Here is a 26,673-nt window from a genome sequence, read left to right on the forward strand (position 1 = left end):
GTGATTAGTGATGTCATGAGGCACATGGGATAAGTACAGCACATTAGACAAGGTACTTCCTGCTGAGCCACTGGGCTCCTGCTCCAGAGTCTGCTGCACAGCAAGCCTGCGTGCCAAATAAGCTACTTCCTCATAACTAGAAGATGAATTGCATACCTGTATGGACAGAGCAATGTAATGCGCCTGTTGATTAATTGCTGTAATTACCTGTAGACATAGTTAACGAGGTCTAAGAACTGGGCATTTAATTCAAGGTCTTCTGGAAAGCGTTTCTCAATGTAGGTCATCATTTTCACCAGCAGAATGGACTTCTCTCTGAGGTTGGGCATCTGTGTAGAGGAACAAGCACAGTAAGAGGGAGAAAGGAGAAACTGACATTTGTCCCATTTATCTTTAATGCATCGCGAGTCAGCAAGGCTCAGCGTGTCTCCCTCATCTGTTCTGTCTGCATCCCCACTTCAAAGCACAAGTGCCTCATCAAAGAGCTTCAAAGGGAAGGCACCTGGGTACGAGGTGCAGACGCCCCATACTGCTTTCAGAGAATCTTTTGCATTAGAAAAGGTTTCTTATTCGCTCATCTCAATTTGAAAGTATAATGGCTACGGTTTTAATGAGGGGATCACAAAAGCAAACAAAACAAACTGCCCAGGTGCTGCTCTCGATGCGGCGCTGGGAAGATGGGTGCTGAGGTACCTGGTTGGCAGCCATGGGGGAGTTATTCTTGACCCACTCCTCCACGATCTTCACCACCGCTCGCAGGATCTTGGCGTCAGGGGACTTCTCGATCAGCGAGGTGAGGATGACCTGGATGAAGTTCTTCCTCATCTCCATGCTCATGACGGCCAGCCGCGTCTTCACCAGGTCCAGGCTCAGCATCACGAGCTCACTGGTCACTGGGCGGGGGGGGCAAAGGTCAAGAGAAGGGGCTGGTCAGCTGACCTGCATCTAGGGCTGGGTTAATTACAGCAGGTCCAACGACAAAGTAAATCGTTTTCAACGGAAAAATGGCCGTCCACTGCCATGACTTCAGAGTGTTGCTCTCCAGAGAGAGGGTTAAAAAAGCCCTAAAGGGTGGTGGGAGTGCGGAACAAGCTGCCTCCAACTACTCAACACCAAATGAGCAAGATGGACCACATGGCCTCCTCTCGTTTGTAACCTTTATTTTCTCATTTTAATTCCCAGTTAAATAAATTATCAGTGACTTATGTGTTTAGGCCTGGAAAGCTATTCATTTATTTTCCATTCCTTATTCCAGCTAATTCAATTGAAAAACAGGGTGTCAGGGTCCTGGTCCTGTTTTATTTGGGGGGGGGGGGGGGAGATTCAAAAGGGTGGATCTGAGGGGCCCCACTGGTAAAAGTGTTCGAACACTTGAAAGGGCTGAGCTCTGCGATCAGTTCCAAATTCAGGGAGAAAACAGCTGGCGGATCTAAAAAAAAGTGGGGCAGAAAAATCTGTGTTGCCTTTCCTGTCACTGCGCTGTGATTAATCTCATCTCAACAGCTTTCTTACACCGAGGAATGAATCTTAAGGGATCCCCAAAACAGAAAGGGCAGGATAGCTTTGCTGGGCTTATTAGTGGGAAAAGCTCAGGCAGGAATCACACCACCTGCTCTCTATTACTGGTCAAGAAAATGAGTCATTACGAGCTCTTTAGAAGCCAACAGCATGCTGCCATCAGTGTAAACAGGAGTAAAAGTCTGTGCTGATAGAGACTGGCTTCTTTAATAAACTCATACTTAACAGCAGGAGGCTCTTATTTTCTCCAGTTCAATAGCACTGCAGCTTGATTACACTGATCCCTGAGAAAGCTGCCAGCTGCAGGAGACACAGGCTGTGCTGCTGCAGCACCTAGTGGACTGTTGTCGGTACTGCAAGCTCATGCTCAGTCACTGTCACCAGCTCCAGAGTGACTACGTTTTTAGTTCAAGGTGAAAGGCAGGCCTGTTTTTTTTTTTTAATTCATCCAGAGAACAACTCTCAGTACAATACAAGTGAGCAATGAACCTGGGCAGGGACATTCCCTGTGAAATCACATCTCTCTCTTATTATCTGTGTGACGACAGCAGCTTTTGTCTGGAAAGTAAGCAACGAGATATCTCAAGCCTTGGGGACGTTACCCATCTCGCTCTTGCGCAAAAAAAGCCACCAGACCAGCCGGATGAAATGTCAGCGGCTATGTGACTTCAAGCTGAGATGTACCCTGTGACCTTGCTCCAATCAATGCAAATTCAAAAGTGTGCTGCACTGAGACGTGGACTTGCAAAATCAAATTATACATTTATTAATGGCATTTACTTTCTGAGCAAGTCAATGGATTATTGAATGTGCTGGTGAATCACTTTAAATCGGTCAGTAAAACACCCCCAAGTGGATTTTTCACTTGTGGGGTGCTATAAGAAGACCGCATTATTAATTTTAATTAGCCTGTTAGCAGCCACTTATCCACAGTGCTTCTGAGACACTAGGAGTAGACTGCACCATTAACAATAACAGCAGTCACTGCCAATGGGACCGGTGACAAGTAACGACATGACTCATTAGCAGTAACGATGGTGGTTACCTGTACTCGTCTCCGTGGTGCCAGGCGTGGTCTGGGGTCCCAGGTGCTCCTTCACCATCTTCTGCAGCGAGCGCATGAAGACGGAGATGAGCCGGTCGATGTAGCTGGGGTTGTTACTGCAGGCTGACTTCAGGATCATCAGGGTGCCTTATGGGCAAGAACGGCAGATCGAATAAGACGCGCAATCGCCGATATCTATTGGCCCATTTAAATTTAGAAAAGACAGAAGAAAGTTCACAAAAAAGACAAGGTCATATAGCTCATTGGTAGTTAAACGAAGTCATCCAGTCTTTTCTTGGAGGAAGCCAGTGTGCAGTTTCCAATGGTGTCCTGTTGTGTCCACTGGGTTGACTTTGAGGCACCAATCTGATACCCCAGTACAGAACAAGCTGGATGGGCTGACTGACATCCTCTTTTTTGCAACCTTTCTTATGATCAAACCTCCCCCATAAACACGAAACGCGACAGATCAACTAAAAAAACATCCCAAATTTGGATTTAACATTTCCTCCCCTTTTCTAACCTGCAGCAGTTTGTGACCTTTTCTAGAGAGGTCCGAGCTGCGGGCTCGAGCGTCAATCGGTCTTACCGAAAAGCTGCGTGGAGTTCGAGCTGGTGGCCTTCTCGTAGTTGGTGAGGCCCTCGTAGATGACCTTGCCCACTGCAGCGTAGAGACACTCCAGCTCCTCATACTTGGAGGCCACGTTTGAAGTACCTGGCAGGGACACACAACTCCGTCAGCTGGCTGGATCCCTCTCTCGCCACGCTGCACCACACACACCCCACTCAAAGCGGCCCGGGGGCCTGGCACACTAAGAGAAGTGGCTGGCTTGTCTGTGCAGGCAGACAGTATTGGCACTGCAGAAGGCGGGAAAAACGTTATTTTTACAAGCCCCCCAAAAAATGTCCAGCAGTATTTCGACAAGCTCAACTGGTTCACAAAAGGGGACACGCCGCCCGCGCTCCCCAAACCGCTGAGCCTTGCGTGGACTCGGGACACAGGACCGGGGACGGACAGGGACACTCACTGGGCTCGGTGGGGAAGATGCTCATGAGGCGGGACAGCAGGGTGTGGACGGCCCGCAGGACCTTGGTGTTGCCGCAGGTCATGCAGGCGGCGATGCCGCGCTGCAGTGGCTTGAAGTGAGCCAGGATGGCTGGGGACTGCAGCACTGTCAGCAGGAAGCTCAGGATCTCCAGCCCGGTGCAGATGTTGGGGTAGTTGGCTTGGTTGGGCTGCTCCTGTTGGAAGGAGGAGGACACATTAGAGACCCGAATAATCCATCTGCTCTTTCTGACCCAAACCTGGAATCAGACACAGCTGAGAAACACCACTGCTCTTATCTTATCTCTGTGCTTGGTTTGCACTGTGCCAAGCACACACGTCAGTAACTCCGCAGTTAAATATACACGTGCTGACACAAATAAATGTTAATTTTTGAAAGGCCACAGTGCTTTATCCATCGCGTTATACCCACGGTGTATGATTTTCTCTGAAGATGACCCAAAGGCCTATAAATAAAATAGTAACAATAATTACAGCAATTACAATAACCACATGCTCTGAAAACGTGCTGATGACTAATAAGTCACCAAGAATAAGCATGGATTCCATGAGTAAAAGCTTCTGAAGGTATCGATCCGGTCTGAGAAACAGAAGGCTGCTCTCCTGGGAAACAAGATGCAGACCGTCCTTTTTATGTTCAAGAACACAATTACCCTGGATATCCAGGGCTTTTTTTGGCGTTGTGTTCCTAAATCACTGGCACACCCACAACAACAAAAACACAACAATCCGATTTAGAGTGCTGTTTATTACTTTTAATCAGATGCAATAACCATTTCTTCTATTTTTCCTTCAGGGACTAGAGGAGCTTCTAAACACAGAACGCTTGTTTGTTGACGGTCTCCCGGGGACGAAGGAGAGCTGGCGAGCAGGCAATGATCCAGATTTTTAAAAAGAACAAATAAAAACCATAAGCCATTGTCAATTGCCAAGAAAATGGAGATAACCTTGCCTCACTAATCCTACACAGTGGTTAGAAAAAGAGAGGGGGGGGAGGGGAGGAGATAAAAGGCTGTGTTTTTGTAAAATAAACTCAAGATAGCAAAACGAAGTAGGTTTAGTAATAAAGAAAGCTCCACACAGGGGACCCAGGATTAATCTCGCATTGGATCAGGCTGCTTGGCTTCCATTCCAGGAGAAGAAATACAAAAGAACGATCGCGACGCATCTGATTGAACACAACTGGCAGGAACCTGGAAAACGCCAAGAAAATAAAAGGGATACAAAACCGAAGCACTGCCCTCCCAGCTCTCAGAAGCCTATCTGCCTGTGGCCAGGTCTTTCGCCCACTCTGCCCGTGGAAAGCTCTTGAAGAGAGCCCTGAGCAACGGCTTTAACAAGCTGTGCAGGTACGGCCGGCTGGACATTAAACTGCGCGTGCAGCTCCAGCTTTTCCACCCTGTTTAAAACCGGCCCCCTCTCCTCCTGTCCTCACAGAGCTCAGAAATTAAGGTTATTGATTCTCCTCCCTGTGCTGACTCTCGTATTGATTTAGTTTTGCAGCCCAAAATAAGACCCTCTTCTCCCTTTCGCCACACGGCTTGAATTCATGCTGTAAGTGGCCCACATACACTACAATGTGGTGGCTTTGAAAAGAAGGCAACCGCGTCCAGCCGCTAAACTGTTTTTGTTTGCAAAAAACAAACAATCCCTTCCCAGCTCTGCTGTCCGGGATGCCTTCATGCAGAACTTGGCCATTATTCCAGAAGTCTGCTGGACTGCACACATCTGCAGTTCAGAGAGCGAGGGGGAATTAAAAAATACTTTCAGATACAGACACCCCTACTTTAATTGCCATTATAACACTTTGCTGTAATCGAGGAGTTCAATTTTTCTTTCCCTCCTTAATTGCACAACCAGCCTGCTGCTTCCAAGCAGAGCTCAGCTGCCTCGTAAAACCCACAAAGGGAGCCTTGATCACTTGAAACGGCTCCCCGTGCTTCCTGTCACGTGTTCTGCGCCAGCACCTGTACCGGTCTCCTCTCTCATTTACCTTAAATTTCCTGCAGTGCTGCAGAAGTTACCCAGTATGACAGCCCAAAAAATTCACAGCTCCCCCACAGCAGTCTACTCTAAAATCCTTTGTGTATTCTGAAAAGAATGGCTCGTGTAGTAAACTCGGCTGTCTGTAGATAACTCTTGAACGGGGCTTGATAAGATGGTGAATGGTAGAACCCCTGGTCTGAACCCCAACATTTATCCTGCTGCAAATGACCCTGCAGTTGCTTGTTGATGTGCGGCTTAACCCTAGTCTCTACTCACAGCACTGATGAAAAAGCTTTTGCAAAACTGACAGGACAGTTCAAGTGAGGGAATCACGGAGGGACAGGCCTGGCTCACCACAGTCATGAGAAGCTTGTCGAACCACTGCAACTTCAGCTCGGCGCGGGGCCACATGTCCGGGCGCAGCGCCGTCTTCATCAGCGCAACGCAGCGCCGCGACAGCAGCTCTCCGGGCGAGCCCGCAGTGTTGGCGTTGTCGTTAACCTGCAGGCACAAACGATGCAACTCGCGTTAATTAACAAGGCCCAAATCCAGTGCCTCTGCCCAGATCCACAGTGTGCTGGAAAACATACCCTAATTAGAGAAATAACTATAAATTTAAGTCATGCAGGTTATGCAGAACACTGGGATACTCTCCTTTTTTTACAATCCTCCTTTTTTTATATCCTTGGACATAAAACTCTCCTGTTGTTTCTTGCAATTTCTTTCTATCGAGAGAAAGCTGTTATTAGGGCAACAAATGCTAACTTCAACGTAGTGAATTAAGAGCAAATGGGCAAGCAAGCCAGCAAACAAAGTGGTTCTGCAAACCCTCCGTGCACAATGGCACACAACCTAAAATTAAGCAATTGCTACAAATCCACAATAAGCTTGAAGGCTAATCAGCTATTTTAAATGACTCGAATGTGTTCGCTGTGCATTGTGCAGCAGGGAAGGTAGAGCTCGGCAAGACTCAGAAGGCGAAGAATAAACTGTAAAAATAATAACTGCAATAATAATAACTGCCTAAAATGCTCTCTTATAATAGGGCTTGATTTTCAATTTCTGCCATTTCCATCTCCCTGCTGTGCCAGGCGAACACACATTCTCCTGCAGCCCTCCTACTTAGGTCCTACCCAGTTATGCTAACTAAACTGCTCTGCCTATATTTTCATCCAGTTATTATTTCATCCTAATGAGAAAGGGCTGTAATTGTAGCTCGTTTCACATTGGAACAAGAGCCGTCTGTGGGCGTACAGGCGGGACTTGATTAAAAATTTCTGGTTTCCCGTTTCCTGTGATGAACAACCTGACAGCTGGGGATCAATGTGAGGAAGTTGCGCCTACCTGGCACGCGATCCTGACGAGGAAATTGACAACCGTGTCAGTATGTTGCTTCTCCACCGGCTTGGTCAGCAACGTTTCTGTGCCCGGCATTGACTGGCTGCGGCCAAACACCTGCCAAACAAAATAGATTCTTGTCAGTCTCCTTCTCGCAGAGACACCCCATATCGGTTCCTCAAATGGAACACAACCTTATATACAAAAACACGCTCCTTAAAAAAAGAAAGGAAACAAGGATCCGGACAGCTTGCAAATGTGAAATTACAAGTGGCCTGACTTTCTAAGGCCCGTATCTAGAAAAAGTGATAAAAAAAAGATGGGAGCTTGTCAGTAAGACTCATGATTTCAGCTGGAGAGTAAAATGTTCCTTCTTCACATCCAATTTACTTTCAACACAAGTTAAAAAAGGTGAACTGATAGGCGATAGAGAGAGGGGGGCGCGACACTAAGTTTTAAAGGTGCCGAAACGGAGTCCACAAGGAAGGGCTGTGGCAGAGGAGGTTCAGTCCCGGAGAGCAGAGACGACGCCCCAAGCTCGGAGCACCCCACTCACCGTGCCAACTGCTCCCGTCGCCGTGCGGAACCGCTTCACATCCTGCCCGGAATCCATGGACAGCCCACGCTTCACCGCGCCCGACGCACTGCCACTGCTCTCGCCACTGCCGCCTGCGTCGCCGTCCGCCTCCGGCTGCAGGGAGGAAGACGAGAGCCGTCACGCCGGCGCCAAGGAAAGCCCGCATGGCCGCCGAAAACACCGACCGTCACCATGACGAACCTCCGGGGCTCTACGGTGTACGAGCCCCGAGAAGCTGAAATCTTGCAATTCGGGAAAACATCACTCGCTTTAAAAAAGCGGAACCTTCTCCCAACCTTTTCAGATCTACGAGCACCACCCGGAGATGTGCAACTGCTCTCGAACTGGTGGCGGAGATTATTTGGATATTACGATCTGCTGAGTGTACACTGGTATTCTTTTCGCTTCCCCCACAAACCGCTTAGTCTCGTACTGAAAAAGTCCGATCATTCGCGTCCGTCGCTAAACACGGTCACTGCTGTCAAGCTTCAAAGGAGAAAGGCGTGGCATTGACGACTGGTAGGCCAGTAATGGCTTCAGCGCTCCATGCACAAGCATGAAGCAAGAGAGAGAACCACCGAGCCTGGAGCACAGGCGGCGCCATTCGGTCACCTCTCACCTGCTGGTCCTTGATCCTCTGGAGCTCCCACTTGATGATGACCTCAGCCAGGTCCACGGCCAGCTTCCTCTGCTCAATGGTCACACTGGGGGTGAAGCCCAGCCTCTGCATGGCGCTGATCATGTGCTGGACCAGGTGGTGCCTGACGGGATAGTACACCTGCACGCAAAGGCACAAAATGCTTCAGGTGAACAGAGGATCTACCAACACCGCGCATCTCGCAATAATACTTTTGCTCAGTCCTGCTGAGGGTCAGGGGTGTTGAAGAGATGGCTCACTGAGTGCCATCAGAAACCTGGAAGCCCAACTGTTCTTTCATCTGCGACTTAATTCAGAACTCAAGTATGCGAATGCTTTTACAGTTCACGAACATGTGTTTTAGGACACAAAAACACCAAATCACTAAAGATGGTCACAGGGCGAGAGCACATAAAGGCATTGAGCTCCAGGATGCTGGCGATTACAGAGCGGGCAGCGCGTGGACTCACTCTGAAGTGCTGCACGATGAGGTGCAGGATGTGCACCAGCTGCGGCACAGTGTGCCCCTCCTCCACGATGATCTTGCGGGTCCAGTGCGTCAGCATCTGGTGGCCGTCCTCCATGCGTGCGGGCACTGCAGGGGTCAGGATGGCCATGGCCTGGCGCACAATGGCACGGGCCTCCATGGTGTGGGCCTTCAGGAGGCTGTGAAACACCTGGGGAGAGCAGGTGAGGGAGGGCATCTCAGCATGGCACCGGCCTCTGTGAGCGCTGCAGCTTCACCATGCATTTTAAACAGTAAACAATGGCTTTAGCCTGCTTGCGCCATGCATTCACTATATATCATGGCTCTATCAAAACTTCAGTGCTACATTAAATCTCTCTGCTCCAATCTGTCATATGAGTATGAACTCTTTATAAGGGCTCGACCACTGACACTAAAGAAGCCAGACTGTAACACGATGCACCAATAAATCCAGCTCTGTCCTGAAAACATGACACAATAACACCCCTCTCTGATTAAATGGCTTTCCAGCCATCATCCCCTTCCGCCATGTCCTAAAACCAGTTTCACCCACTGAATGCCCTTTCAGTGCTGAATGGTAGAAAAGGGCTGGTAGAAAAGGCTACCAGCTGGGGGTAGCCAGGGGAATGCCCATGGGCAGGCTAGGCTGGCACCTACACCAGCCTTCTGCACTGGGAGCGACCCTGCTGACCTGCAGGACGATCTTCTTGTGGATGGCGAACTTGGCGATGATGTGCGCCAGCAGGAGGTGGCCGCTGTACTTGCAGGCGGGGTCCACACAGGCCTTGGACAGCAGGCAGGGCCAGGCGAAGGTCATGAGGCGGCGCAGCTTGCTGTTGCGGCTCTTGTTGTTGTCGTGGATGTGGTGCGGCGCGTGCTCGACCAGCAGGGTGGCGAACTGCAGCAGGTAGATCCGCAGGGAGTCCAGCAGGTCCGCCTGCTTCTCGGGGTCCAGGACCTGAGGGCGGGGGCAAGGGGTCACAGGCTACTGTCCACTCCCTCGCATGGCATACAGAGAAACAAGCAGCCTACCAGTGTAATTCAATCAGGTGATGGGCTAAGAAAGTGACTGCGAAGAGGACAGAGGCACTCCATCAGCAAATCGTTATTATGACCTACTCTTTTGGCAGAGACACTGTAGTAAATGTAAAATTACACACTGTGAATCATAATTCATCCAGCACTACAATCCATCACCCTGATTAAATCCTGGAAGCCAGGTGAGGCTGGGAAACTATGTGGAATATCAATTAAAGGCAATTTGATGATGGTCATCTGGCGTTGGTGAGAACTGAAAATATTTTCACAAATCCTTTGTCGCTCAGTTAGCTGAAGTTCCCGAACCCTGCAGCGAGGTGTGCAGTGGGGGCGGCGCGGGGGGTGTACGGGGCGCGGATTGGGTCGCGGCCAGCACCTTGGTGATGAAGACGCTGGTGATGCTCTCCGGGTTGTCCCCCTCAGGGTTGGGGGGTCCCAGGAGCTGCTCTCCCTCCCCCTTCTCAAAACTGTACAGGAAGGCTGGGTTCAGGATGTGCTGCAGCACCTGCGGGGAACAGACGTCATGCAGCCAGCGAACGAATGGCAAATCGGCACTCTGGGCTTAGCGACTTTACTTTCACTAATCCGTTCACTGGCACATGTGTAACCCTACGGGCATGATGTGGCTCTTCCACGTCTTGTTTCAGAATCTGTTTTCAGTCTCGTAAAACCTGTGACCTCGTGGCACAACAGTATCGCGTCGGACTCCAGATCAGAAGGTTGGGTGTTCAGGTCACGTCGGGGTCAGGTAATACTTTTATGGGCGGAGCGGTGGCACTGTGGCCGAGGAGGAACTCCTGTGGCTGGAAGATTGCCAGATCGTATCCCGCGGCCGGCAGTGGAATCCTACTCCGTTGGGCCCCTGAGAAAGGCCCTGAACCCCAACTGTTCCAGGGGCACCGAATAAATGGCCAACTCTGCGCTCTGACCCCCAGCTTCTCTCCCTGTCTGCGTGTCTCATGGAGAGCAAGCTGGGGTAAGCAAAAAGACAAATTCCTAATACAAGAAATTGTACATGGTCAATAAAGTGATCTTATCTTAAAAGATTTACTAAGAGTTCGGTTCTGTAAGTGGAATTTTACTTCAGTCAGATCTCACTCTTGAGCCACGTGCATGTATTGAATTTCCTATTTCGATAGCAGTAGGTTTCTATTTTAGGCTATACCCTACACCACACACATTTGATAATATAAAGAATAGAATATATTCTGCAATAAAACAAAAACAGTTTTAAGTATATTTATATTTGCATAAATCAGGCGTTACGTAAACCTATAAAACTGGCCAAATTAAACACCTGAAGCTGCCCAAGGTGTTCAAAAATCACCAATAACACTCTGGGCTGTGGACCGCGAGGAGCAGGACTGACACATGCACACCCAGCTGGAGACTGAAGACCTGGCCCAGGAATGCTACAGGAGTCTGCTTAACTTCCAAAGCTGCAACCGAGATCTTGACTGGCCCAAGTGCCGAAATCCTCATCCACTAGCTGAAAACACCCGATCAAGACTAGAGAATCTGGGAACTCCAAGACCCATCCACTTTCCTAGCTGATCAAAGATTTCCTCTCAATCAGCCTGCAGTTGAGAAGTGTGTGTTTTCATCTGTGTAAAGTGCAAGTCCAGTGGTTATGAGGATGAGCAGGACAGGCACAGAAACAGAGTCAGTGTTAATAACAGCACCCTGAGCTGTGCTGATTGCCGAAGGAGAGTTGCTCCAGGCTGCTCTTACACCCACCTATGAAATCTGGGAAGAGACACGAAAAATCAGCCCGAACACCCTTTAACATTCCCGGGAAAAGCCTCGGGTTTATTTCAGAAAGACAAGGCAATCTGGCCACCATGCTGTTGATAATGTATTACTGAGCTGTGCAGCACAATCAAAACCGCACACCCCTGGCTGCGGCTCAAGCTCCCTCTCCCCACCTTCTCCGAGCGTGGCATTTTCATTAACATTTGTTGAGTCAATTATTTAAATGTCAGCAGGAGTAACACTGGCATCAGCTCTGTGCCAGAGAAAACAAATCGAATTAAAAAAATTCAGCGTGAATATATATATACGTGACAGAGATTTAAAAGGAAAGGATACCCAGGGTTCAGTAACACTTGAGCAAGGAACGTTTGATTCCTACTGAAAACGCTGCTAAGGTCACTGGAAAGGTAACTGGGGATCTCAAACGTCAGTCAGACCATCACTGAACTAATGCCCAAAGGAATCCATAACTTGGATCAGCTGTGGACGTTAAAAAATGTAAAACCTCAAAAGGTCCGACTGTTATGGGTGCTAATTCTGAGCACTGGCTGAGGCCTGCACAGTCCAGTGATCACGTTATTAAAACAGGGCTATTTCATAGGTCAACCGTTTTACCCAGAACGTTGGTGTACAAAAAGCCACACATGGCGAAGTTGGCCAGACCTTAATTTTGTACTGGATTCAGTACACTTGGCCTGTTGGCTTGTCATGTAACAACAGAGACCCTGCAAGCTTGTAGCCCCCATCCATTCAGTGCTCACACCCACGCAGAGACTGAGGGACCTGCAGTGTCACACAAGGCAGGCAGGCTCAGGGCAGCAGGGTAGAGCAGTGGTCAGAGCTCTTGACTCTGGACTAGAGGGGAGCGGGCTGAACCTTTGAACGATGTCCCTCACTCAAGCTGCTCCAGCAGAATGCTGAGGTTTACTAAAGGCTTACAGAGGTTATCTGGTTAAATAAAAAAAGATTTAAAAAAGGCTGCCCTCTTGGCAGAAGGTGCAAGCCTGCCTTCCCTCATTTCAAATGGGAGCTCGATGTGCATTCCAAACGCATGTATGACGGCGCTATATGTTTTTCTGTACGTCTTTGCATTACGTTTTTTTACACATCCATATACTTCGCATGTGCTGCACGTAAACAGCATTTCGAACGGATAATCCTGCACCTATTCCCAGCTTACTCCTGGATATGAGAGGAAAATAAATAAAGCCGTAAACAATCAGGAGCCGGGCTGCCTGCTCTTCACAGCAGATGGCTACAAGATGCTGGCTCAATTAAAGATCGCTGTCACCCTCGTCCACAAATAAATATTTATAAGTCTTCTTAAATGCTTCATTTTGCACAATCATGTGGAGTGCTGCCGTTGAGAGCCCAGCAGAGTGTGTCAGCCTAGGCCTTTCAGAAGAGCTATACATATTCAATAAGGCCCCGTGCAGGCAGGAATCAGTGTCTGTCACCGGAGAGGCAAATGGCACAGAAAGATCACAAAACAAGCAGTGTCCCTTATTAATTAGCGAAATAAAACAGGCCTCCTGCCAGCCACATAGCTCATTTCATTGCTGTTTGTCATCAATGGTGAAAAAGTTCAAATTCAGATTTCTTTCACAGGGAGGAAAAAGTTCAAAACATGTGGGCATCCCTACTGACACATGAAGTTTCTTTCTAGTGCTCACAAAAGAGACTTGCTCCTCAACTTCTCTTTGCACAGTGCTTAAGATATTTCAGGGGATCCATTTTCACCTGTGGGACCCTGGCTTAACCGCTATTCTTTCATTTAAACTGAAAGGTATGCGTTTAAGGCGCCTGTTTCCAAAGCCAAGACTCTCACCTTGGCTTTGAGTTCGTCGCTGAAGTGGGGGTCGTTGAACTCGACGAAGCGGAAGAACAGCGCCCTCTTGTGGGTGATGCTGTAGTTCTTGGGGATCTCCTCCTCCATGTACTCCTTCAGGAAGGTCATGTTGCACAAGAAGCGACCCGTGAAAGCCCGCAGGAGCTGGAACAGCAGCTCAATCTCCGAGTAGTTACGCCTGGAAGAGGACCAGAGTAAAAAAAAAAACTGAATTGGAGGAATCGGACAGAAAATAGATCATTATCATTTAAGACCAAAAAATCTTGATTTCACAAATACAATGACAGCCAACATCTACTCTCTTGCAATGACACAGAATTGCATTTGGTTTTATCAGTGTAATCTGGCAGTAAGCTTACCCAAAAACCCATAGCCATCAATACACAGCTACCAGCGTCCCTGGACAAGGCTGGAACTGACCACTTCCCACCCTGCTGGAAACCACCTTGCTCTGATTGTCCCACACTGACAAGCTGAAGGAACTGAACCTTTTTAGTCTTGGACAGGGATATCACAGGTTGAGGGGGCACCTCATACTAGTAAACAAAATCCTGATAAAGTCTGATAAAGTCCACCCAGCGCATTTCTTCAGAGTTAACAGGGAAACACGAACCAGAGGCACAAGCAGAAACTACACAGAAGTGCATTTAAAACCAAAAAAAGGAGGTACCGCTTAGCCCAAAGTCAATACCCTGACATCTTTCAAGAAACAGCTGGAGAAGATCAGATCTACTAACTACATACCAAACGGGCTGGATGGCCTAAAATGGACTCTTCTCATTTGTAGTTGTTCCAACGAATTTCTAATTAACAGCTGACCTCCTCTGCACACTCTTGCACATACAGGTATTTCCAAACTGATCTGCTCATTGCTGGCCGCTCTGGGTGGTTTGTAACCATTCTCGTGCTTCAGAGGTCTCCAGCACTGTTGTATTGCCAGGCTTTGCGCTCTGGTAGTACAATGAGCGTGTAAGATGGGCACCTACTTGCAATAGCTGAGGAGACAGTAGGCCAGCAGCTTGGGCTCCTTCCAGTTGGTGGCGGCCATGCTGTCTTTGCGGTGTCGCTCCTGGAAGGCCTCGCTGACCCAGACACGCCGCAGCTGGCTGACCAGGGAGTGCTGGCCGGCCAGCCAGCCCTCGTCGTTCTTCACAATGATGCTGATGATCTGAGGGCAGGGGTGCAGACACGCCTCAGCGCAGGAAACTAGGCCAGCAACACAAACACCAGCCCTGCCGAGCGCTAATACAGGACTGGGACACAAAACCTACCACCTCTGTTTGTTTTATTACACTGAAGATGATGCTATAAGAAAAGCATGTTCTACAACCTAAATTTTCAGCTGACTAAACTCCACATCTGAAGCCTCTGGGCCACATTACATAGCAATGCAGCACTCCTGAACGTTGAGGAAAATGGTTAAAAAAAAGGAAGAAAAAGCTCCAAGGAATCATCTACAGAAGAGGTTCAAGCAGGGACCTGTGTCAGCATGTGCTGGCTGCAGAGCAACCAGCTAATGATCATTCCACGCTGGAGAGCAGGAAGTATGTCAGGTGAAGAAGGCTCAACAGTGGCAATGCATTTATTCTTTCTGTTTTCCAGCGTGGAGTCCACCCCTACTTGTTCCTTCTGAATCATATCTGCCATTTTTAACTTAAGCCCTACAAGTCTGTCACTTTGCATGCTTGAAGAGAAGAAAAAGAAAAATAGGATGCATCTGGTCGTCAGCGTTGTCACCTTTATGGCCTGGAACTGCAGATCGAGCCGCGCCGTGTTGGTGGAGGGAGAGCCAGGGCGCACCGCCGCCGGGGTGCCGGCTGGGAGCAGCAGGGGCACGAACCGATTCGGGTTGGCGGCCAGGACGTCCCGCAGGGGCTTGGCGTCTTTGTGCTTCAGGAAGCTCTGGGAGGGACGCACACGCAAGCGCGGGATTAGGGACTGGCTGCAGCTCACGAGTTGCGGGACCACGATCAAGAGCGAAGGCGGCCCAGCTCTCACCATGAACATGCGGCTCCACTGTGGGTCGTTGAGGGTGGCCTCCATCATGAACAGCTCCACCGTCTGAGACGGGTGGCGGGTCAGGAACTTGATGAGCGGCTCCCTGAACGGGCTGCCGGCCTGACAACACACAAACCACAACGTGACGCCGGTGGGCGTTGTTTCTCTTTGCCAAGGTGGTGGGCGTGTTGATTTTCTTTGTCTTCCTTGCCTCTGCGGCGTCAGTCTAGGCTGCTGACAATTCGGAGGGGACTGGATGGGTGGGCTGATACCCCGTGTCTTTTGTTGACTGGATGAGCCCAATTTAAAAGAAACCCCGAGAGACCCGAGCCGACTTGACCCACGCAGTACCGATTGTTATGCTTTAGTCGGTTCTGAAATGTTTTCTGTAAGTTGTAAGCAGAAAGGCTTTGCTGTTTTCAACTGACTATTTGTTCTAAATATTAAAGCCCCAGGTCCGATAGGGTAAGACCTTTTCTGTGTAATTTTGTCTCCTGGTTTTAGTATGTACAGTGAACGGGATTAGAAATCTTTGTTTTCTGCTGTTGGTTTCTGTTAAAGTGGGAGATAGTGTATTTTTTTTCTCTCTTTTGTGTCTCCACCCATCCTGTTTGTATAGTTTTATTTTGGAGCTTGAAATAAATGGAATTAAACTTATCCGGCACGTGTGACATCTTGTTATGACTAACGCAGTATGTCAATAACTAATAACTTAGATTTAAGTTATTTCAGAAAGTGGGTCGCACCAAATCCTCATCATCATAAAAATAATAATAAACTTATAGAACCTTTAAAAGTGGCATCTCAAATAACACAATGACACAAGGACAAATCATTTACCCTGTCTCAGGCCAGATCAAGACGCAAGGGACAAATTCTCATCTGTGAAACAAATGGAAAGCACTTTCCGAGCAAATTCTCAAGAGCCCCCAGTCGTATGAACCAGCACTGTGATCAGTGCTGTCCGCTGGAGGAACTGGGAACTAACTTCCTCACTGGCAAGAACAAAGCCTGGATCTCAATCCTAGAGAAAGCCGGGCAGAACCGGTGGTACCACACTGGACCTTGTCACAGCCTCGGCTCAAGGGGATTGAGCAATGGGAATTGGATTGGGCAGCTCTTGGGGAAGGGATTTGGCCAGCGAGTGTGTGCATTTAAAACTTTTTTTGATACTAGTCTGCATTTTTGTTTTCTACAGGCATGATGATATTAGCTGACGATGTAAAAGGAGAACACAGTACAGTAGGAAAAAAAAAAGCTTGTGAAAGAATATCTAAAGCCGGATTTTTAGCTAAAACAGCTTGGTTTTGAACCCCTGCAGCTTAGCCCTTGATATGCCTCGGCAACATTAAAAACGTACCCTGCCTTCGAAAAACATGAAGATAAAAACCACCGGAGACTGAAATCTCTTTAATGAAGGATCTGCAGATGTAAGAGGCACAAATCAAGAGTGGGAGGCTCTGATTAAAAAACATGATCAGACCGTTCACGTCAGTGTTATGAAGACACCAGCTACAATTAACTGTGGCTTCTGAGAAGAGAAAGGAGGGGTTTCACAGACCAGCGGCTGGAGGTTACCTCAATCAGCATGGCGCGCTCCGTCTTCATCACCACCTCCAGCAGGGGTTTCACCAGGGTCTGGGGCGCCGCGGGGATCAGGTGGAAGAGGTTAATGATGGCTGAGCAGATCTTCATCTCCTGTGAAAGGACCAAGGCAAGGTGGGGTCACGTCAGACACATCACACGTCAGCCCCCTCACCACACACATACGGCCAGCTCTCCCAGGAAACTCCTAACCTCAGCCGACCGCAGGGGCCGCCACCAGCACTGAGCCCAAGTCCTGCCGGCTGTCAAGTCTGCTGGGTTCCGAAGGGAACAGTCCAGCTCACACAGGAAGTGCCCCCCCTCATTTCAACAAGTGTCATTTATGGAACAGGGTTTATCCACCACCCCCTGTCACACACTACAGAAGGAAGCATTCTGACACACGGGGCAAATGTACAGGCGGTGGGGAAAACAACTTATTTTCACACTGTTTTCACCTGACACCAGCCACGGTTCCCTGCAAGCTCCCACACGCACTTAAAACCCGTCCCGAGTTCTGCTTGGCTCTCCTAAGGACCACAGGAGCCGATTCTCACAATACAGACACACTGTCCTTCAAGGCAGCCTAACCAGTGCAGAGAGAGGCTGTGGTCCAGCCAGGCACTTAAGAGACGTAAATCTCCTCTCTCAGTGGAGGCTGTTAGAGAGATTAACCACTTGAACACCTTAAACCTAATTATAAATGATGGAATCTCATACATGTTCTGCTTCTCTTACTGTCCAGCTACAGGCATAGGAACTCCCCCAGAGGGAGAACAACAGGAGCTGATACTGCAGGCATCAAAGGCTGTTGAGAGTTTAGTTTGATGTCTTACAAATAAATCAAGCACTTACAGTGGCTTAATTGCATGTAAACAAACAAGGGACATTGCAAACTGCCACAAAGGTCTCCAGCTACACCATCTAGATCAGAACTGAAAGGACAAAACTCAAATACCTTTTTTAAGCGACAAACTGAAACAACTGGTGCAGTTTTGCGAGATTAAGATACATCACTGATCTGAATGCCGAAACCCTAACCAATTCCACTGAGACCCTCAGCATTATCATCACACAGGACAGCTATTGGCAAAACTCGACTCAACCGGGTCACTGTGCGCTGTTCCCGACAACATTTCAATCATTTATTAAATTTTAATTCTCTGCATGAAAAATTCAGAGATAGAGAGAGGTTGGGTAGCAGTGGGGAAAAACACCTAAATTATTCACAAAAAACTAGCAGTACTCCAAAGACAGTAATTTCAGTCACATTACATTTTTCTCACTTTCTGAGATGCACTGAATGTTGCCTTCAACATTGCCTTGCCCAGACAACTTCCCGGAGATCAGCAGTTCGCCTCTCTCCCGAATGTCTCGCACGAAAATGGCAGCTCGATACGGAGAAACATCACCGCACCCCAAAACGACTCCACATCACAGCTCGATAGCAATACACACAGACACGCAACGGAAAATATAGGGCACACCGGCAGCAACACCAGCACCAGAAAACACATAAAAAAAACAACAAAACAACGTCACAAGGAGAAACCACTAACAAACTGCACAACAGGAAGGGGGAGGCGGCGCTGGACCGACATTCTCACCTCGACACCCTCCGAGGCAGGCTGAACCGGAGGGGGAAACAACAAGAGGGAAAAATAAATCCAAGGGCAACTCTGTGCACTGCCCGGGGAGAGTGCATGGAGGTGGGCACAGGAAAGACTGGAGAAGGCCGACCTGCTGCACAAGAGGCTCTCTGGGCCTCCTGTCCTTTCCTGCACAGCAGGTGTTTACTCCCCTTGCTGCCCCCCCAGTACACGCAGACAAGAGGACACCAAGGTCCACACTGTCTCACAACAGCCCTGGTCCTGGAGACCCGCGGCACTGCAGCAGGCCTCGCAGGCCGCTCCAAAATCATCGGAGCACTGCAACACGCATGCCCTGATTAATCTAGAATAATTTAACTGGCTCAATTAAGTCGGGTATGGCCAGCTGTGGTTTCTGACAGCTTTTGACAGGTGGTTTAAGTTCACGTAGTCACTAAGCATCTTAAAAGCACAGGGCTCGTGACTCAGTGGTCTGAACAAAACTGAAATAATGGGTGAATTTAAGGATGGCACATAACACCTGCTGGACGGACGGTGGCCTGCAATAGTCCATACTCGGTATCATCCCCTAACTGGACAAGACAATAACCCTCTAAGACAGGGTTGCTTCTATTCACCAGATCTTCTCATAATAAGAGGCCAACTCACATTCCTGTGGCAGAGTCATGTGCTACTGAATCAATCGGGTGCCTGTGGAACCAGGCCTAGATCATGCTAGAAGGGGACTGAACAGAACCCACGTTATCATTTCTTAAACCGCTGGGCACCAGAATATTAACATTTTTTTCTGGAATTTGACTACACTTTAATGATTCAAGGGCTGCTTGTCTGATTCACCCACAATTTCCTACTGCTTCCTTTCTTAAAAAAAACAACAAACAGTTTCTTTATCATTTACCAGCAGCAGAAAGACAAATCTCAGAGCTGCCGTCACGTACTTCCACAAACCCTTCAGCCCAGATGCGGCCTCACGCTGTTCAGCAAATCTCATTCTTGCTCCGCTCAGGGCAACAAAGTCCTCACTTCACAGCACAAGTCTGAGGTGGTTTGAAACCTGTGCACCCACACTACACAAGCAGCACCTCCATTTTAATTTGCAGTCAAAGATGTTGGCAGAAAGGAAAGTGGGGAAGTTAAAAGGCAAAGGATTGGAGAGGTTATTTGCATTTAATTAGGATTAGTCTTTTTTGGGGGGGAAGGGAGAAATGACGCATATCTTTTAGCAACAGACTGCTGCAGCTACGGTGTTCAAGGGAACGTTTCCGCAGGTCTTTCCTCCCGGCAGCAGTCAGAGTGTATAACACTGCCCTAGGCTAGGACTGCTAGCCCTTCATCTGCTCATCTATGGACAGCATGTTGCACCATTGTACTTTTCTTTTTTGGACACTTAATCTGTATATACCTATGCACACCTTGCACATATTTTATTTTACAGTGACTATGATCATATTTTGCACACACCTATGTATTTATTTTATATTTATTTTGTATTACTGTACCTAATTTAACTTATCTATTCTGATGTCTGTTTTTTGCTTCTCTTGGGCTGGACTGCTGTAACACATCAATTTCCCTTCGGGATCAATAAAGTCTCGTCTATCTATATCGAGTAAAGGAGATATTCCTTCTTTCCTTCATGTCTTTCCGTCTGGCAGATAACGAACCCGACACCCTTTGGGATCTGCCACCTACATTCAATCAAACTGCAAAACCATAGCCCACACTTAACATTTACAACCTGCAGTCACCCTGCCAGGCAGCACCTTCCTTGCACAGCAGACTGGACACAAGTGGAAATTAGCAGGAACTGCATCTTGGGCTAAAATATAGGAGGCGCTTCTTTACACAAAGAGCTGTGGATGTGCGAGACACAATGCCAAAGGTGTCCTTCAGAGCCCATAGGGGGCCAAAGCCACAGATGCCCACTGCCACAGAAGTGAAGAGAGATAGCAACTGCACCTACGCCAAGGTTCCCCGGCAGTGCTGGACCAAGGCCAAATAAATTGGGATGCACACCTGAGAGCAGTTTCAGCAGAGAGGTAATCTGCACTTCAGGGAGGAATTCAGTGCTTCTTCCACTATGGCAGCCCTCTGAGCTTCCTAGACAACTTGTTCCTGTTAAGCTAGCCCCAGAGCTGGGCACTGGCCTGTTGGGAGCAGCCATGTGAAACGCAGAGCACGCGGGCACTTACACTGCCATCGCTGCGCTGGCCTCCCTTGTGACTGATCACCACCACCTCCATCCACTTCCGCAGGTGTTGCTGTGCAGAGAACGAGAACGACGACAGGAGACGGGTTTAAGTTCTGCACATAACACATACCTGGACACACACCGGCAGCGAAACTACCTCAGGCTACCAATGGGTCGCAGGTGAATGTCTTAAGACATAAACCCAAGTTCACTTTCCCACATCTAGGCATCTCAGGGATTAGAACAAGTTACGCTTTAAATTCAACTGAATAACCAAGTCAGTTAAACAAAGCTGTGCAAAGGATTAGTTTCGGATGCATCCCATATAACACCCCAAGAGCGTCTATGCCAGATTAACCTACGAAAGACACATGGGAGGAAATGACATTGACTGCTGGGCACCACTCACCATCATCTGATCACAGAACTTGTCGTTGAAGGAGTTGGGAAAGAGGCGGGTAACGGAGGTGAGCCGGTTGACGACGTTGAGCGTCAGGCTGCGGTAATCCCCCAGCATCATCAGCAGGGGGCGCATGTGAGTGTGGATCTGGTCCACCTCAATGGTGGCTCCTTCCAGGAACTGAAACACAAAGGCAAGAAATGAATGCAAGACAATGGCGAAACAGTTTGTCATCAGCAGGATGTCTGCTGTGAGTGTCACTGGCTCTGGTCACTGGTCACTGTCAGAAACCATACTGGCCGTATGTCTGCGACTCACACACATTCCATCTCAAAGAGCCCAGACAAGAATACACTTGTCACCACTGGTCTCTGAGCTCCAGATGCAACACATCAATCATGTGTTTTCCACAAATGTTCAGTAGAGCTCCAGTGTTGCAAACTGTCATTAGCATTAATGTCACATCACAAGACAATGAGGTATAAAGTGATAACACATCAGGTCAATCGTGAATGTTCAATTAATCAATACCATGTCAATAGCATTCAATCAATACCCATACTTCTAATGTCATACATGCACAGAGAGCTACATGTTTTCAATGTGCGTTTTTTAAACTACAATTATAAAGGTCTTTTTTTATTATTTGTTGAGTGAGCCTCCTGTGCACAATCTATTCCCTGAAAAAGTAAAACTAGAGTATATGTTCATTAAAAAAAAACGATTCAATAACAGCCACATGTGTTTTACTCCGGGGGAATGATGTATTACAACCACATTCATTTCACTCTAAGTGCATTTGCAGAGCGCTCTGTCCTGCATTGATTTTCCGCGGCAGCGAACAGCCGCCGAGGCGGGGCGCGTTCTTGGGGATGGCGGACGCGATCGGGACACCAGGCTCCAGGGAATACTAACCTTCCGCATGCAGGCCTCTCCAGCTTCCTGCAGCTCATTATTGGTGGAGTTGAGAGCTTTGAAGAGAGCCGCAATGATTTTCTCCCTGGACTGAGGCAGATAATTGCAGGCAGCAAGAGCATCTGGAGAAGACAAAATAATGAGATCCTTTCACGCCCCAGTAAGGCAGGGTATCAGAGGTCTGCAATCACGCCTGGACTATTACTCATGTGCACGTGCAGGCAGTGGGGAAGTACACATTTGCAATGTCCTGCTTCTATGTAAATGGGCATGCTCCCGGGTATAACAACCTCTTCCGTAACTGTGTAAATTCTATACATGTAACATACACCTGTCACGTGCAGATAATGACCAGGGAACGCAGAGGAATAACTGAGGACTGCTCAGCTGACTGAGATTCGAGCATGGTCACAGCCAAAAAAAAAAAAGTTTCAAAAAAGGCAAATAAATGCTTGAAAACCAGCTCCTGTTGAAACGAGCGCTTTAAAGAGGCAGGGGAGGCTGTGCGCAGCAGGGACTCACTGAGGGCGGCAATGCGCAGTGGCACCAGGGACGGCAGGCTCTTGTAGCAGGGCAGCTTCATCAGGGCAGCGTCCTCCGCCTCGCACAGGTTCAGCAGCTGCAAGAACACAGGGCCTCCTCAGGAAAGCTTCGCAGCCCTCCCTGCCCCCCACGCACCCCCTTTCGGGTTTCAAGACGTGCACACGGGACTTCCGCTGCAGAGCTCCGATCAGCCCAGGCAGCCAGGTCGGGGGACAGGCGGGCAGGGGAAAGACGTCTGCGCAGACCCGCCGAGCAGCAGAACCGTCACACGAGGCCTCCGAAAGAAATGGGCTGAGACGCTGAAAGAACCCCCCCTCTGTGGGGAAAGGCTTCCCTTCCCTGCCCTCCAGGCCGTGCGGAACAATGGCTCACCTCTGTGTAGAAGACCTTGTGCTCCATGACGTTGAGGTCCATGGTGAAGAGGCGTGGCTGAAGCGTGGTGCAGAAAGTGTTCCCCTCCATCAGGCCGATCTGCGCGTTGGCCGGCTGGTGGCGCAGCAGGTGTTTCTTGGGGGGAACCATGTCTTGCAGCACCTAGACACAGGAGAACAATGGATCTCGGGTTCTGTGCCATGCACCGCACAGAGGGAAAGGACATGCCTGGACTGGGTGCGTTTCGAGTTGCCTACCTCCTTGTGAGGCTCCATGATGATGGTGATGCTCTTGCCGGTGACCTGTGCCAGGACCTGCAGCGAGTGCATGGCCTGCTTGCGCACGGTGGAGTTGGGGGACGTGACCTCGCGCACCAGGTCGTGGGTCACCATGTGGAAGGACTTCTCCTGCGCGGCCAGGAGCTCCTCGGATTTCTCCTCGTCCTTCAGGGGTGTGGCACAGCGGACCAGCAGCTGCTCCAGAGTGGTTTTAGCCATAGCTACAGCGCCATTCGACACCTGGCCAGTGGGAAGAAGGGAAAATGAGAGGAGAGCTGGAAGGGACTGCACCGATAAGTTATGGAGTCAACTGTAATTCCAGTTATAGAAACTACTACTGCAGCAGTTCCCTTGAAGAGGAGTATTAAGCAGGAAGCACAACAGTAGCAACATGTGACAGCATGGGCTCCCTACCTCACCCGTGAGGTCCATCATGACAAACAGCAGAGCCTTCAGGAAGGTCAGCTGGTTCTGCAGAACCCAGATAAGGGGCAGGCGCTCCATGAGGAACTTGATGGACACCACGCCGCCCAGCTTGGCGTACCAGGCCTGCTCGTAGCAGCAGGCACACAGCCGCTCCACGATGTAGGAGAACAGGGGCAGCTGGCAGGCCTGGGGGGGACCAGAAATAAAACAAATTATATCAACCTCCCCTCCTCTCTGAATCCGGCAACATAGACAGCACAGCTAGAAGCGTTCATAATCGGTTTTCAACCAATTAGGATTTTGAAACGAAGAAAGAATTCTTACTGATGCTTACATTAATGCATGTCGAAAAGAACAGTTTTAGTACACTCTATCGTTTGTAAGGATGCAAGATGTCCCAGCACAGTTCAATATAGTTTTTAAATAAGTTTACTACAGAAAGCTATTGTAGTGCAAGCAGAGAGGCACCACACTCTTCGAGAGGTGAGCTCTAAAGGCAGTGGACATTTCAACATGATTTAATACCCTCGGGCATAGCATGAGTCCTTATTTATTCATAACCCAGAAAAGATGTGTTAAGAAAAGGGACACTGAGAAAGGATACTGGAAACATCTCAAAAGCTGAGCTTTCAAACATCCCTTAGCCATCCTCGCCAGAGGTACACGACAGGTCTACTGCCTGTTTTCTTCACACTGGGTAAGCCTACCACAGGCATGAATATCAACAGTGAGCCCTGCGGGAGGCTAACTGCAGCCCAGCACAGATCCTCACCCTCTCCTTGGACCCCAGGATAATGCTGGCCACGTCAAAGATCACAGCCAGGGCCACCTCGCCAATCTTGCACAGCTCCTTCTCCTCGTAGGCCATGCAGATGGCAATGGCATCGATCAGCACCAGCGGATCCATTCCCTTGGAGCCGTTCTCCTCGCTGTGGAACATGGCGGTGCTGGGCTGGCTGCCCATCTGGTAGCACTGCAGCAGGAAGGGCCCTGCCAGTCACAGAGGGGAAAACAAGAAGCTTGAACCTTGGGCAAGACTTCATCCTTAGCTGCCTGTGCTAGAGACTGCGCCCACCTAATCCATCTACTAAGAGGTATGAATGCCCACAGCACAGATACCTTTTCCTGCTTCGGGAACTCCTTCCAGCTCTGTGAATAAGTCACTGGTCCTTGCTTAACAACAATTCTGAACAATGTTTTAACATCCAGACAGGAACAAGAACCAAAAGAGCAATGTGGAGTGATGGACTAGAATCTGGCAACATTAATCGCAGCACTGCAATACTTTAGGAATTCAGCCCCACCCAAGAAGAGGGTAATTTTATATAGTGCCCTACAAGCACCCAAGACAAACCCGGAAAAAGAAGAAAAAAAACTCAGAAAGAAGCAGGTAAGAACCAGAGCGAGGAAGACAGACACCAAGAGAGAAAAGTAAACAAGTTGGATAAGGAGAGACGAACAGCCACCAAGCTGAAAGACTCACCACACTGCTGAGCCACAGCCACCATGGTGTAGTGCCGGATGAGACTGGCCACGAAGGGCAGGGCGCTGGGCCGCAGGTCCTTGATCACAGCCGACATGAAGGCTCCGGTGAGCGCCTGCTCGAAAGTGCGGCGCGCGGGCGTGTCCTGCGCTTTGTAGCGGTGAGAGATGATCACGTTGGGGATCCACTTCTCCGTGAAGCTGGCAAAGCAGAAACCGGGGGAGTTACAAGCAGCAGGGGGAACAGAACACAGAACACGCGACTTCTGCTGCGCCGCCTCAGCTGGAGTTCACGTCCAATTTAACACACCACGCACAAGATAAAGGCTCCAGTCCACTGCTTAGGAGCAAAAGTCTTCACCCGCATCCAATGACATGGTGATGTGTCGCACTATAAAAGACACAGACTTTCTTTAAAAATCAACATTTCAAATCAAAGAACTGGATGCTCCAGCCTTTTACTGGAGACATCTCTCCGTTACATGCTGCTCAGCTTTTATACTTTTGTTCATCACGTTTCATCTTTGAACTTGCCTACGGTCAAATCAATTCCTTCAGTTAAAAGCGTTAAAACTCTAAAAAAAAAAAACAAGGCCTGAAGTTTTTTTCACAGATCACCTGCTGAGAGTTCTGCCTCTTCAAACCCTCAAGCATGGTTTAAAGGTGATGGTGACCCCTAATACAGTGCATGTTTAATTCACATTTCTGTCCTTGAGTTTACCAATATGCTTGCAAACCGTTCATACTTATTTTTATTACCCATTTCTCGAGAGATCTCAACAGTATTCTTTTCCACAAAAAATATAGCAGTGTACAACAATCACAATTATGATAATGAAAATATTGATTGTTAAAAAAAACTACCTACACCTTGAGGGCAAGGAATACGTTTTCATGAAAGAAAGAGATATCAAATAAACACTGAAAACACAGAAAATGAAGTGTATTGCACCTTTTAATTCAATTTAAAAAATGAGGGTCAAGAAAAACATCCACTTCCATATTTTGCAGGTTATTAATACAAAATTAACTTTGAAAGCTCTTGAACTGCAGGTTTAGTGCTGATTAAAATGAAGAAGATCTTTACGCCAAACAGATCTCTATTCCTCACACAGATTACAGGTTTTACATTAAGAAGACGCCCAACATGCAGGTGACATTAAAATCTTCTCTGAACACAAGCCAAGCGCAAGCATCATGGACTTCCATTAGCTCTGCCAAATGGGATCTTTCATGTTTGTCTTTTTCCATTGTTGGTGGGTGAATCATTGAGCAGTGGGGTCGCTATATTATTCTTAATTCATGCTTTTGCTTATGTTTCATAATGCAAGCTGCCTGGGACCAATTGTGACTGATTGCTCCTTTTTCTTTCATTACCGGTCTTGAAAAGGACAGCAGCTCAGAAATACAGAGTCGGATAAATTTCAGAATCACTGCGCTGTCACTTGAATGGAACTCAATTACAGCCTGGCATTTGCAATATTCAGAAAGCATTCCGCCTCTTGAAAGCCCTTCGGAATTAACAAACCCGAAAAGGGAAAGGACATCATGAATCAAGGAATCTGACAAAGAGCGAAGCAC

The 26,673-nt window shown here is 48.5% G+C and overlaps 1 protein-coding gene across 2 annotated transcripts in view; it reads right to left on the bottom strand.

Annotated features, from left to right (window-relative positions):
- The window catches only part of trrap (transformation/transcription domain-associated protein), a 99,182-nt gene that overhangs the window by 50,346 nt on the left and 22,163 nt on the right, over positions 1-26,673 (bottom strand). Inside the window, exons 23-49 of one of the 2 annotated variants that reach the window (XM_088613408.1) lie at positions 25,094-25,293; positions 24,383-24,600; positions 23,599-23,796; positions 23,164-23,424; positions 22,907-23,068; positions 22,514-22,610; positions 21,992-22,113; positions 21,086-21,256; positions 20,678-20,746; positions 18,483-18,503; positions 16,870-16,989; positions 15,292-15,411; positions 15,031-15,195; positions 14,280-14,461; positions 13,273-13,471; positions 10,069-10,197; positions 9,346-9,612; positions 8,638-8,844; positions 8,150-8,308; positions 7,510-7,644; positions 6,960-7,070; positions 5,970-6,116; positions 3,592-3,805; positions 3,153-3,278; positions 2,564-2,710; positions 694-893; positions 208-329 (exon numbers count right to left, since the gene is read on the bottom strand). In XM_088613408.1, coding sequence (XP_088469534.1) covers positions 208-329; positions 694-893; positions 2,564-2,710; positions 3,153-3,278; positions 3,592-3,805; positions 5,970-6,116; positions 6,960-7,070; positions 7,510-7,644; positions 8,150-8,308; positions 8,638-8,844; positions 9,346-9,612; positions 10,069-10,197; positions 13,273-13,471; positions 14,280-14,461; positions 15,031-15,195; positions 15,292-15,411; positions 16,870-16,989; positions 18,483-18,503; positions 20,678-20,746; positions 21,086-21,256; positions 21,992-22,113; positions 22,514-22,610; positions 22,907-23,068; positions 23,164-23,424; positions 23,599-23,796; positions 24,383-24,600; positions 25,094-25,293 — 4,269 coding nt within the window. The remainder of the gene's footprint in view (positions 1-207; positions 330-693; positions 894-2,563; positions 2,711-3,152; positions 3,279-3,591; positions 3,806-5,969; positions 6,117-6,959; positions 7,071-7,509; positions 7,645-8,149; positions 8,309-8,637; positions 8,845-9,345; positions 9,613-10,068; positions 10,198-13,272; positions 13,472-14,279; positions 14,462-15,030; positions 15,196-15,291; positions 15,412-16,869; positions 16,990-18,482; positions 18,504-20,677; positions 20,747-21,085; positions 21,257-21,991; positions 22,114-22,513; positions 22,611-22,906; positions 23,069-23,163; positions 23,425-23,598; positions 23,797-24,382; positions 24,601-25,093; positions 25,294-26,673) is intronic. The other variant, XM_088613409.1, reaches the window with a different exon arrangement.

The sequence above is a fragment of the Lepisosteus platostomus genome, chromosome 19 (genome assembly GCF_059453375.1).
Source record: "Lepisosteus platostomus isolate fLepPlt1 chromosome 19, fLepPlt1.hap1, whole genome shotgun sequence".
Lineage (NCBI taxonomy): Eukaryota > Metazoa > Chordata > Actinopteri > Semionotiformes > Lepisosteidae > Lepisosteus > Lepisosteus platostomus.